This window comes from Piliocolobus tephrosceles, chromosome 12 (genome assembly GCF_002776525.5).
Source record: "Piliocolobus tephrosceles isolate RC106 chromosome 12, ASM277652v3, whole genome shotgun sequence".
NCBI classification, from domain to species: domain Eukaryota; kingdom Metazoa; phylum Chordata; class Mammalia; order Primates; family Cercopithecidae; genus Piliocolobus; species Piliocolobus tephrosceles.
This window is the reverse complement of record NC_045445.1, coordinates 85,206,558-85,219,816: the sequence shown is the minus strand read 5'-3', so window position 1 is coordinate 85,219,816 and position 13,259 is coordinate 85,206,558. Positions and strand designations below refer to the sequence as shown.

The window sequence follows — 13,259 nt, the reverse complement described above, 5'->3', positions numbered from 1 at the left end:
CAATCAACTTCTCTCTTTGGTTTATACCTTTCTTATTTATTATTATTATTTTGAAAGGATTAGAGATAAAGTGCTTTATGGTCTTTCTCAGTGCAACTGCTTGACCTCAGAATTATGACCTCTTCAATTATTTATATTTCCATCTTTATAAATACTGGAAAAAATAGTACAAAGTAAACATCGGGATGCCTAAGGACCTCTAAATTGTGTGTGTGAGCACATGGGGAAGATGGTTCTTAAGGTTTGAGTTTTGGATTATTGTGATTGTCTTAAATAATGTTATTTCTATCATTCTTTCCAATGGCTGTCTCCTAGCATGGTTCCCATTTTACAGACTGATGGTAGAGGCAGAAAGATTCTCTCACTTCTTTGATACTATTGAGGATTTCAGCCTTTCACCGCTCCTCTCCCCTTTGCTAAAAAAGAAAAAAATCAATATGTATGTTATAGTGTATGTTCAACTATGAGCAACTATGTGTATTCAATGAGAAATGGAATACCATAAAATTACCATAGTTGAATCCAAAATGATAGGATAGAATTCGATAGTCTGAGGATGGAAGGGACCTTTAAGGCCACTTTAAAAAACCCCATTCCCATATAATGCTTGAATTCTTAACCACTGTGCATCTAGTATTTGATCATTTCCAGTGATACGTGTGCCTGGCAACTTTTCCATCTCCCAACACTTTAACTATAAAAATGTGTGTGTGTGTGTGTGTGTGTGTGTGTGTGCATGTATGTGTGTGTTTAGAGACAGAGAGAGACAGAAAGAGAAAGAGAAATTAAAATCCAAGTCACTGTTCTTTCTGGGACCCAAAAAACAAGTATAGTGATTCTCCATTTCTAGTCTCTTTCCCTAGCAATTGGCTAGACATGCTAGACATAGACACATGTACATCACTCCTTTGATTTACAGCATTCGGTATTTGTCTATCACTTATAAGATAAAACCCATACTTACTTTTTATTTTTATTTTTTTAGAGACAGTGTTTTACTATGTCACCCAGGCTAGAGCATCACTGGCACAATCATAGCTCACTGCAGCCTGGAACTGCTGGGCTCAAGCAATCCTTCCACCTCTGCCTCCTGAGTAGCAGAGACTACAGATGTGCACGACCAGTCTCGGCTAATTTAGTTTTTTACTAGTTTTGTGGAGATGGTGTAGTGTCTTGCTATGTTGCTCAGGCTGATCTTGAGCTCCTGGCCTCAAGCACTCCTCCCATCTCAGCCTTCCAAAATGCTGGGATTAGAGGCATGAACCACCTTACTCAGCCAGATTTCTTAATATGATACACATGCTCCTTTAAAATCAAGCACCATCTTTGCTTTCAACCCCATTATTAACCACTTTCCCATATATGCAACATATGCTTCAGTCATACTAGTCTCTAGTTGTTCCCCAAACACTCCTCAGTGCTTTTGTTTATGCCCTTTCTGCCCACCTTTGCCTGGTGAAATCCTCATCAATCTTCAAATTCTAGGTCAAATACTATCTTCCATATAAAGCATTTTCTAAACCCACCTATGTAAAAAGATTAGTGGTTTCCTATTTTGTTGATGCCTCCATTGCAGCATTTTCCAGTCTGACTTTTTCTAGAATTGATTGTGGCAAGGCTACCAGCCTGGGCCAGGGCCTATGTCTTTTCTGTCACCCAGAAGCAAAGGTCTAACAATGGATATCTGCTGAATGAATGAATGAAAATGAATCATTAATATATTAGTAAATGAGTTAATTAAAGGTTCCGGGTATGAATACTGAAGCCTGCATTGAGGCAGAGCTGAATCCAAGGCTATGTTAGGTTGGTCTGGCACAAGAATCAGACTTTTCCTCTGCAAGCTATGGAAAATTTGGGTTTAGCATGGATTTGGGATGACGAATTATACATTCAACCAGTGTTGAATGAGCACTTGTCCTTAAGGAGTTTAGAGTCTGTGACCAGGGAGAATGATGATTTTCTTAGCTCGGGCAGTTTTTCTAACAAGGTAGTTGCATTGTGTGTTTTTGAACACTGATGATAAGTTCAAGTTTCTCTTCCTTCCCCATAGCCCGGAAGCTGAAGAAACTTGGTAATCTGAAACTACAGGAGGAAGGAGAGGCTTCCAGCACCACCAGCCCCACTGAGGAGACAGCCCAGAAGCTGACAGTGTCACACATTGAAGGCTATGAATGTCAGCCCATCTTTCTGAATGTCCTGGAAGCCATTGAGCCAGGTGTGGTGTGTGCTGGACACGACAACAACCAGCCCGACTCCTTCGCAGCCTTGCTCTCTAGCCTCAATGAACTAGGAGAGAGACAGCTTGTACATGTGGTCAAGTGGGCCAAGGCCTTGCCTGGTAAGGAAAAGGGAAGTGGGAGCATGAGATAAGGGGGATCATATTTAGTGAACGCTCCTATGGGTCAGCCACCATGTCTGGTGCTTTTCTGCCCATTAACTCAGGTAGTCTTCATCGTAACCCTATGGGAGAGGGATTGTTATAAATCTCACTTTAAACATACAGGGATTGAGACTCAGAAAGCAAAGAGAAAGATAGTATTATAAGGTTCCTATGTGGCCCACATTGATGCACAGCAGTCATGCTTTCACATTCAACTCACAGAAATGGTCAGCAAAATTTCCCTTAATCACAAAATCACATAGACATACCCATATATGCCTTAGGATGTTCTTCTATATTTGCACACACAGGCTCACCCCAAAGATAATCTCCAGCCTGACTGACATTCTGTCTTCAATGTCACCTTTAGGAGCTATATCATGGGAACTCTCATAATATGATATGGTAGAAAGAACATGAGGTTGGGAATCAGAACACTTCAGATCTACTTTTAGTTCTGCTAGTAACTTATTGTGTGATCCCTTCCCCTTCTGGGTCTCAATTTCTCTATCTGTATAATGTATAAAGCATGGTTTGTACCAAATTGATGGTTTTCAATTTTTGCCTCAAGGAATGCTTTGTGCACTTTAAACTAACTAAGGAATCATAATGGGAGGAAAGATTAGGTGATAGTGAAAGAATTACCAACTGTTGGTCTAACAGAAGTTGGATAACAGAAGTTCCCCAGTGATGGGGAACTCACTTCTTTCTTATGTCATCTGTTGCTTAAACAAGTCTGGTTATTAAAATATTACAGCTTAAGGAATTCTTAGAGATCCTCTATCCAATGATTCACAAACTTTCATTTAGCAGCCAAGTGCTTTATTTCTCAAAAGAATTGTACACAGATACAAGTGGAGCTAGTTTATTTAAAGCCAGTGTCTATGGCTTGGGCCTCACCAGTTCAACCTCTTTCTCTCTATCCCAGGGAAGCCCCAGGTCACTCTTGCAAAATCTTAGGGCTCCGAGGAGCACAGTTTGAAAACCAGTGAAGTATATGCTCTTTAAAGGTTCTCCTAATCCTGCAATTATGATTCAAAGACTCTTTTGGAGTAATGACAACTAAATCTTCTCTTGTGGAGTCAAAGATTAACCTGCCTTTCAATAATAACTGCCATTCAGGTAGAAATGTATAGTGAACAGAACAATTTTGTATGTATTACCTGAATTGATTCTTATAGGAATCCTTTAAAATGAGATTCTTTCTCCTATTTTACAGACCAAATAGGGAAGCTGTGAGAATGATGTGATTGGCCTATAGTTACATAGTCAGAAAATAGCAGGACCAGAACTTGAGCCCAGGTTCTCTCCTGATTCCAAATCCTCCCTTTATTCCACTCCACCTGTAGGCTGCAGCACCACTGCAGTTCTGTAGCTCTGGGCTTTACAGTGAGGGGCCAAGGCTTCATTGAAGGCCACTTGGGTCATACTGTGGGCTTGCTGCATTTGAAGACATTGCATGTTGGTTGTCAAGTCTTAGATTTGTATTTCCAACTCACAGAGCCTGGTCACAGCCCTAACCATCTCTTGCACCTTCTCAGCTTGGGACACTGAGGTTGACTAGGCAATAAGATCACTGGGAAGGAAACCCAAGGACTCTGACTGGATATGTTCTGTGCCAAAGCAGAGGGTTCACACAGAGAGGAAAAATATAAAAAAGAAAAAGGAGAAAGCTGCTTTAATTCTTATCACTTTTTCGTCTGGATATTTTGATATCATGTGTTTGACAAAGATTCAAAGTTTAATCTTCCCAAGCAGTTTCCAAACACTTATCTCATTTTATAAGTTACAGAGCTTTTTCATATATATGATCCCACTTAATCCTCACAACAATTCTATGAATCATAGAGACTATTATTTCCATTTCACATGCCAAGGCTCAAAGAGGTTAACTAACTTGCTCCATTTGGTCACTTAACACATGGAACCAGAACTTGACCTAGACCTTCAGGTTTCTAAATTGGTTATCTTGACAATAACCTAGTGCAAAACTCTATAGCAGAATTTGTATGACTTGGGATCGCTGGGGCTTTCCTTGGCTCAACCACTAGGATGGAAAGCCCCCTCCCCTTACATTAACAAATCTGCAAACCAATATCAGTTCACCATCTAGCTTGCCAGATTAAATGATCTCTGACTCCGAGTCTTTTGAAAGAATAGCTTCAAAAGAAAGCCAATTACCACATTCATAAGAACTATTCTTCATATTATCTATAATTACCTACAAGTTCAAGTAATTCGCTAATTCAATAGATTGAGTTCTTGACCTGTAAAATGAACTGTGCTAGGCCCCTAATAAGATAAATTTTGTTGTAAGTTTTCTATGACAGTAATGATGTATGGAAATTGCCTAGTAGAGTACCTGGCACATTAATAAATGACAACTATTAATTTAGAGTGGGTGAGTAGACTGGGTGTACACAGTATATTTAGAATCTAATTTATCTGGTTTGGAATCCTAGCTATGGACTAGTTCTGCGACCTTGAGTAAATCCCATGTCTTCTCTGTGCTTCTGTGTCCTCATTTGTAAGATGATAGAATAATCACTACCTTTCAAATTGTTGTCAACAAAGAGATTATGTATAAAGAGCACCTAGTAAGGTAGCCTGAAACATAGTAGATGCTCTGTAAATGGTGGTTTATTATTATGAGACTTGAGTGCTAAGCCACTGCTTTCATGAAACTCAATTTTAGCTACCACTTGCCTTGCCTGCTCATGCATGGACCACAAGGTGAAATTGTCTTCTCTGAAGACCTTGGCAGGCAGATGCACTACAGCAGCAAAGATTTCCAAACTGGCCTTTCTTTGGGCCCATTCTCCCAGACTAGACATGAGACTACAAGTTTCTGCTGCACATGAAAAAAATATGATGTCAGTTGGATTCTAGTGAGAAAACAGTGTCTAATAAACTGCTTCTGCTCCCTAGCCTGTTTAATGTGTTTCAAAACCTGAGAATGACTCCTCTCTGTTTCTCCAGAACAGCCTAACACAGTGGCAAATGGGTGTTGAGTGAATGCATACTTAAGGAAATCTGTAGGGCTGCAGCTACTCTTTCCTCAAGTAATCCCTTGATAGTCATGCAGGCTACTTCAGAGGTTGGGCATTAGAGAACAGAATCAGGTATTAAAATCAGATTAGACTCTAGGGAGATTAGCCAGCCATATTGCTGATATGTGCACAGTTACTGGGCTTCAGTGCTAAGCAGCTCTCATTAAGCACAGTTAATTAATATTATGGCCAACTTAAGCTTTCCCTTTTCTCTCCTGTTTGTTAGTTCGGTGGCATTTTAGGGAGAATAAAATAGGCATCAGTATGGACGAATTGCTTCATACCTGTACAATTTAATTCTCATCCTTCCATGTGCCTTCACATTCACACACTCCACTAGAAGACCAAGGTTTACCAGCCAAAGACTTTTCTTGCTCCCCACTGCCTCCTACCCAAGATATTCAGGGTTCAACCTCCCAGGCCTCTTCTCTAAGAGATCCCTGGTTGCTACATGCTTAGACCCTGCTTCTTATTTCCTACTGAGAAGGGTCAGTCCAAGGCATTCTGTGCTACAGAAGGGTTTCAGGCAGGAACTACTCTGGGATCTGAGGCTCCAGCCAGTCTGTCAGCATGTCGTTACAGTGAAGGTGGGAAGCGCAGGCCTGGGAGCTAAGACTGCCAAGATGAGGTACTCTAGAATCCCTGATATCTGGAAGGCTTAGGATCTCAAAGAAAAGAACAGGGAAATGGGGCTATATGAGTGAACAGGGACCAACCAAGAAGAACAATGTATCTGGATAATGTAGACTTCAGACCTGATCCTATGGCTGACAAAAGTTGGTGACCTTGGTAGTTCCTGAGCTGTAACCTTCAGCAGTGGAGTAGAAAAAACACTAGAGAACAGAATCAGAACACCTGGGTTTTAGTATTAGTTCAGCCACATATAAACCATATGACCTTGGGCAAGTCAATTTATGTCTCTGGCCCTCATGTTCCTTGTTGGCAAAATAAGTATCACATCACCTAACCTCTGGGATTATTGTGAGAGTTAAATTAGGTCATCAACAGGAAAGTGAGAAGTGTGATCTACATTTGGGGAAGCATTCCTAATGAGGTATGATGACAAAATTTCAGATAATTCTGGATTTGTTGGTGAGAAGAGAGAGTGTTGGTAGGGATGAGCTCTGAGGTGATGCCTTTATAACTTTAAGCATCCAACTGTTTCAGAACCTCCAGGAGAACATGGCCACGTCTCTACTACCTGTGTGTTATTGTAGAGGTAGCATCTGGGAACCTCTGCTCTCTGAGCTTAAGGGAGGTAATTTGGAGATCATTTAATTCTCATTTTACAAAAGGAAAAAAAATTGAGGATCTTTAGGCCATTTGTTTAGGTTTCTTAAGTGCTCACTCAAATACGTGGACTGTACTAAGTACTAGGGAGGTAAACTTGAATACGAAGATATGGTCCCTGTCTTCAAGAAGCTCTAAGTCTTGTGGGGGAGACAGACATGTATATACATAGATTTCAATGCTGTGTAATGAGTGCTATAACTGCATGAGGCTACACAGGGTGCAATGAGAATGTAAAATAAGAATCTTTAAGCCTTCTTGGATGAGTTGGAAAAGGCTTCACAGAAGAGATAGCCTTTGAGTGAAGACTTGAAAGATGAGTAGGTATTTACTGGATGAAAGACCTGAGAAGGAGGAATGCATTCTAGGCAAAAGCAACTGCCTGTGCAGAGATAACAGAGATATAGAGGCATGTGAGAAGGCAAGTGGCAACAGATCAGTCTAGGCAGCAGGTCATAAAGGGCCTGTTCATATATAATGATGGCAGTAAGATGGGGATGGCAGTAAGGTGGGAAACTAGTAGGGTCAGGCTACCTATTGAGTAGAAAAGAATGGAGAAGAACTGCCAGGCAGAAAGTGGGATGGACGCAAGAAAGGGAACATAAAAGTGGTCAACAGGAGGCAGTGGCTGTCAAGACGTCTCCCCATACACTGTCCACTGTATGTAACATCCGTCTCCCAGGGTTGTTAGAAGGATCAAACCAGCTCATAGCTGGAAAAGAGCTTTGTGAAGTGAAAACTGCTGTTTATGTGGGAGAAATGATGTTATCCTGCATCTTCGGAAAGGTAGAGTGATCAAGAGCACAGACCTTGGAATCTGACTGCTTTGCTTTGGAACTTGGTCTACCAATTACTAGCTGTATGATCTTGGACAAGTTCCTTAATCTCTCTCTGACTCACTTGTACTGGTTCACAGAATAGAGATAATAATAGTACCTACTTTACTCATTGTTGTGAATATTAAATGAGATAATATAAGTAAAGTGCTTAGTAAAGAGTTAAATGTACCCCATAAATACATACAACTATCATATACCCAAAATAATTTTTAAGTTTTTAAAAAAAAAAATGATCCAATGGAAATCAAAAGAAAAAAAGGGTTTGCTCGTATATGCTGTCAATAAGTGTTAGATTATTTTTCTCTTACAACTGACAATGCCCTTTTTTTTCTCTATCATCATCTCATTTGAGCAGCTCAGTGATGTAGGGAGGACAACGAATATTATCCTCACCATATAGTTTGTGCTTTTCCCCACCACCCCTCAGTGGCCAGTCTGGATGGTCTTTGGGGATCCTTAGGGGATGCCCGAATGCCAGAGCATCTCTGTCCAGTAGGGGCTCAGACTTAGATCAGCCCGTCAGTACCCAGACTGACCACTGCCTCTGCCTCTTCTTCTCCAGGCTTCCGCAACTTGCACGTGGACGACCAGATGGCTGTCATTCAGTACTCCTGGATGGGGCTCATGGTGTTTGCCATGGGCTGGCGATCCTTCACCAATGTCAACTCCAGGATGCTCTACTTCGCCCCTGATCTGGTTTTCAATGAGTAAGTGCTCCTGGGGCCCAGACCTCACTAAAATACAGTAGCTTGGCCAGACCCAATTGGTGGTGATGGTGATGGGGTGACAGTGAAGCTTACCTCATTTGACCTGCAGGTGTGGCATTGGATGCCCCAGCCAGCCAACTCGGTATGAGGCAGCTTTGCCCTGGCTTTCAGCCAACTGGTAGGAGCTGAGGAGGATGGTGCTGAGACCACCCCTTTCACACCCAAGAACCAATCCTGGTCGTGTTTCTGGTCTCCTTTACAGCTTATCTCAGAACCACTTGCAAAGATTCCTCCCCTTCACTTTGAGCAACATATAAAGACTCTGGCTTTAAGGCCAGAAAGACTCTGGCTTTAAGGGCTGAAGTTTCCTGGGTTCTGTTACTACCACCAAAGGCTACTGCTAGTCACCACTTGCTGAGCAACTAGTTTGTGCCAAGAATATGCTAGATACTTTCTAAATCCTATCTCATTGAGTCCTCATGGTGACCTGACTTCCCCTTTTTATAGACAACTCTATTTTTTTATAGATGGGGAAAGTCAGGCTCAGCAAAATAAAGTGACTCACCCAAAGTCACAGAGCTAGTGCCTGTTGGAGACAAGATTCAAATGTATTTCCGTGTGAATCCCAGCTCTTCTGCGTCATGGTGGTAACTGATGGGGAGGAGTACCTCTACCACTCTCTGTCTGTGTGACCTTGGCACTGCCATTTTCCTTCTCTTAAACAGCTTTAATTAATACCTGCCCTGCCACTAGCTCTATATAACATCATGAATTTGCCCAGTGGCTCAGATTTTGGAATTAAATTTTTCTCCACTAAAATCTCAGTTCTATTATTTTCTTAATCAGCATCTTTGGGAAAGACCCTTAACTTTTCTGACCCCCAATTTCTTCATCCATTAATGATAATAGAACCTTCATAAGTAATTTCTTACGATAACTAAATGGGAACTGACAGATGTGGAACGTCTATCCCATAGTGGGCAAGAAGAAAAAAATAAGTCCCTTTCTGATTCACCGTTCCCTAATAGTGATTTTTTTACCCCCAAGATGGAGTTTGGCGCTGCCACTCAGGCTAGAGGGCGGTGGTGCAATGATCTCGGCCCACTGCAACCTCCACCTCTCTTGTTCAAGCAATTCTCCTGCCTCAGCTTCCCGAGTAGCTGGGCTTATAGATGCCAGCCAGCATGTCCAGCTAATTTTTGTATTTTTGGTAGAGATGAGATTTCACCATGTTAGCCAGGCTGGTCTTGAACTCCTGTCCTCATGATCTGCCCACCTCAGCCGGGCATGATAATCTTTTCTATGTCTGCTGTATGAGGTCCCTCGATGGCATAATGAATGGAGCTGGCCAGAGAAATCTTCCCAAGGACCTTGAGCTAGTCTCCCCACAGAGAATCCTTTCAGTCAGGACAGGAATTGACCTTCCCCCCTCTTCAGCCCTCTAACCCAGAAGAGTCTTAAAATAAAATCTACAGGCCAGTGGTTCCTTCCAGTACAGCACTGCAATGCGAGGGAAAGTGAGCGTCCCCAGCTGCCCTCTCCCAACCCTGCCAGCCTGGTAGCCAGAAGCTAAGAATAACCACTAGGCTTTTGGCACAAAGTGCTTTGTGGTTTTCAGACCTCCAAAAAGTTGCCTATGATGCCATCTTCTGGGGCAGGCCTTGAAAAGCCCCCTAACTGTTCATCTCCCATCCTCAAACCCCTGCTGCCCTTAAGCAATTGAATCAACTCCATGAGCACCTGCTCTACCTTCCCCAGAGCCCTGAGACCTTTGGAGGTTTGAAAAGTGATAATTGGCTGTTCTCTAAATCCTCATTTCCTTCTCTATCTCTGAGTAAGCATGTGGCATCCCACCTCAGCTTCCTGGTCCAGTCTTGTTCATCTTATAAAAAGGCCTCCCCACAGGGTCAGAGGCCTAGATCCATCAAATCCCAGGGCTCCTGAAACAATAGGACCCCTATTCCTCCTGTAGGAAGCCACTATGTTAGAACTCTCAGGGTGTCTACAAACATCTAGATAAGTGTTTCTCAAAATGGATTATTTTGACATGTTGGGAAAAATAATTTTGTTAATATGTAGAATATGGTTGACATACACGGCACCAGCCTACTCTATACCAAATAGGATTCCAGTCATTTCGACAGCCCAAACTGCTCCCACACATTTCTAACACCCACTGAAGAAGCAGTACTCTCCAGTTGAGAGCGACTAATTGCTGCCAGCCTCCCTAAGGTGCTAATGGGGAGCCTCAGACCCAAAGAGAGAGATAAGAACTTGTTCAAAGTAGGTCAACCCATTTGCTGATCTCTTCAACACCAAACTCTATTATCAGCCCTGTTTTTTTCTTTCCTTCTCTCTTTTAGAGATCACATGTTGTGAGGATAATGAGCCTGAACCTTAGCTGTGTGACCTTGAGCAAATTACTGAACTTCTATGTGCCTCAAATTTTATCTGGAGACTGCTGAAGAGTATTATAATAGCACCTTTCTACATGTCATTTATGGAACACCTGCTATGTGTCAGGCACTGTGCTTAGTGTTTTTCAATCTTCATTTCTCATCTTATTTTCTCTCTTGCACTCCCACCAACCCTGCTCTCCTCCTAAATTCCATTCCTGCCTCATTTTTCTACCCTCCATTCTCATCTCTCTTCCTTCCCTTAACTGTCTCCCTAGTATTTTTTCCCTTTTTTCCCCTTTCTTGTCCCCTTCCCCTATGAATTTCCTCTCTTTCCTTTCCCCTTCTCTTTCCTCCATTCCCCACTTCTTCTGCCCCTGAGGCCTGCAGCAATGTTAAAGGAATCCTCATTCCAGCATTGTGATTTCAATGGTATAAAAACATTGCAGCATTGTCATCAACAGAGGTGGGAAAGTACATTGGAGACTGGAGCAGGGCCAGATCTCAGGGTCAGCCAATCTTACTAAAAAATTCTCTATAGTGAAAGAGCTTGGAGCAACACTGTTCTGCTCAATTGATTTGTGATACCATCTAAACACTTCCTCTTTCCAGTTGGGCTTCAGCCTGAGTTGAATAATTCTACACCATCTGCCCCCTTCTCTCTTTCTCCAGGACAGCCAAGATCTCTCTGAGATAGGATGCTGAGCTTCCACCCAGACAATACCAGGCCTTCTCATACTGTGGAGTAGGCTAGTGGCTTGGAAACCAAAATGTCAAACCATAGCCTTTAGGCTCCATCTGGGAGGTCTTTGTCCTCACCACTTAAGTGGATGTCAAATTTCCTTCCCTTTCTGCACATGCTGCACAATCAATTTCTGTCTTACACACACACACACACACATACGTGCACACACACACACACGTGCACACACACACACACAATTTTTGAAGTGCTGAAAACTAGAAAGCCTACTAGCATGAGGATGCTGTGTCTTCTCTTAGAGGTATGCCATGGTCAGCCATGGAACCGAGAGGTTGCTCTTCTTTGAAAAGTTGGCCAAGCATTGGCCACCTCCTCGTATAATTTATGGGTGATAATGTGGTGATCTGTTCAGAAGTGACTATAATGAGTGCAGCTCACATATGTCTGCAGTTTCCAAACTGTGGTAAGGAGCAGCCAGCATATGAGGGAATGGGCTCCCCTTCAGCAAGGGACATTTAAATTAGACATTCAAAAACACTCCCTGGCAGATTTAACATTGGAACTCATTTTGAAAGTTGCAATTTCATTCTAAATTACCCAGCTTGATCATATTAACATTTTTCCAAAGAATCCTCTTCTGAAAACTTTTTACAGCTATCTTAAATCCATTCATTTTTCATCCTATAGTTTTTATTTCTCATTTGGAAACCATCAGTCATTCTACTTTATGAGAAAAATTACTCTCTTTTTCCTTGACAAAAGAACATTTCCTCATACTGTCTAGCTTTTCCTTACCAAAAACACATCTTGCTTTCCTTGTATATTTGTATAAATTTTCTTATATCAATTTTAGCAATTTTAATTACATATATTAATTGGAATTCTTAATCCTTAGTGACCTTAATTTTCAGTGAACAACAAGAAGCAAGCAATTGTGAAATGTCTCTCATACTAGCAATCTGTGGATTGGAGAATCTGTGAATCACAATTTCTTGAAACTTTCTCATAGTATAATTTGTTGAAGTGGCACAGAACATGTTTAGTAACAATTCCAAATATATTTTTAGTCTCTCTGTAATAAAAACTATGGAGGAGACAAAATCCTATCTATTTTCTCAAGTTTTTTTTTTTTAATTGACCTCTAGCCCTTCTTTGTGTATACACATTTCCTTCAGCCTCAACTTTCCATCCTATCTTTGATTATACGTGATAAGAATGTTAAACTTCTGATATAGAAAGGACTTTTTTTCATAGAAATTTAAAAATCTTACTTAAATCTACATAACTCTTTATTAACAATTACGCTTGGATTGCTTATGAAGATGAGACATCAAATAGGTTGCCATATCTTGAGTTATTTTTCTTGCTGACAAATTTTGTAATATGAAGATAACATTTACTTATTTTACTAATAAATTCAGGTAGGAAAAGAAAAAAAAAAAGAAAGAAAGAACAATGTGGAATCTCCTTCACTGGGAGTTTTTGAAGAAATATTAAATTTCTAGTATTCCAGGCCAGAGGCAAAGGGGTCAACAGGATGACCAAACACTTCGGGTCATTTGCAAATCCTGATGTCCTGATGTTAAGAGCTGACTACTGGGGCTTCTCCTAAAAATCCTTCATGTTGAGCTGCCTGTGAGGCAGGTTCTTGATCTGGCTGTAGCTGGGATATTAGAACTGTAGTCAGGGAGACCATGTGCCTGCCCCACTGTGTTCATTTGGTTAGGCTTTCTTGTCCCCGACTCAGAAAACAGAAGGGGCACAGAGACCTGGAAATTCCATGCGCTAACCCATATCCTGGCCAGGGAAGATAGTAGTAATCAGGATGTCAGGATTTTGGAAAAGAGAGAGAGAGAGAGAGAGAAAAAAAAAAAAAAAAAAAAAAAAAAAAAAA

The 13,259-nt window shown here is 41.4% G+C and overlaps 1 protein-coding gene across 1 annotated transcript in view; it reads left to right on the top strand.

Moving 5' to 3' along the window:
• AR (androgen receptor) overlaps nucleotides 1-13,259 on the top strand; it is a 166,713-nt gene that overhangs the window by 150,645 nt on the left and 2,809 nt on the right. Inside the window, exons 4-5 of the mRNA XM_023198439.1 lie at nucleotides 2,051-2,338; nucleotides 8,122-8,266. Of these exons, the coding sequence (XP_023054207.1) occupies nucleotides 2,051-2,338; nucleotides 8,122-8,266 (433 nt within the window). The remainder of the gene's footprint in view (nucleotides 1-2,050; nucleotides 2,339-8,121; nucleotides 8,267-13,259) is intronic.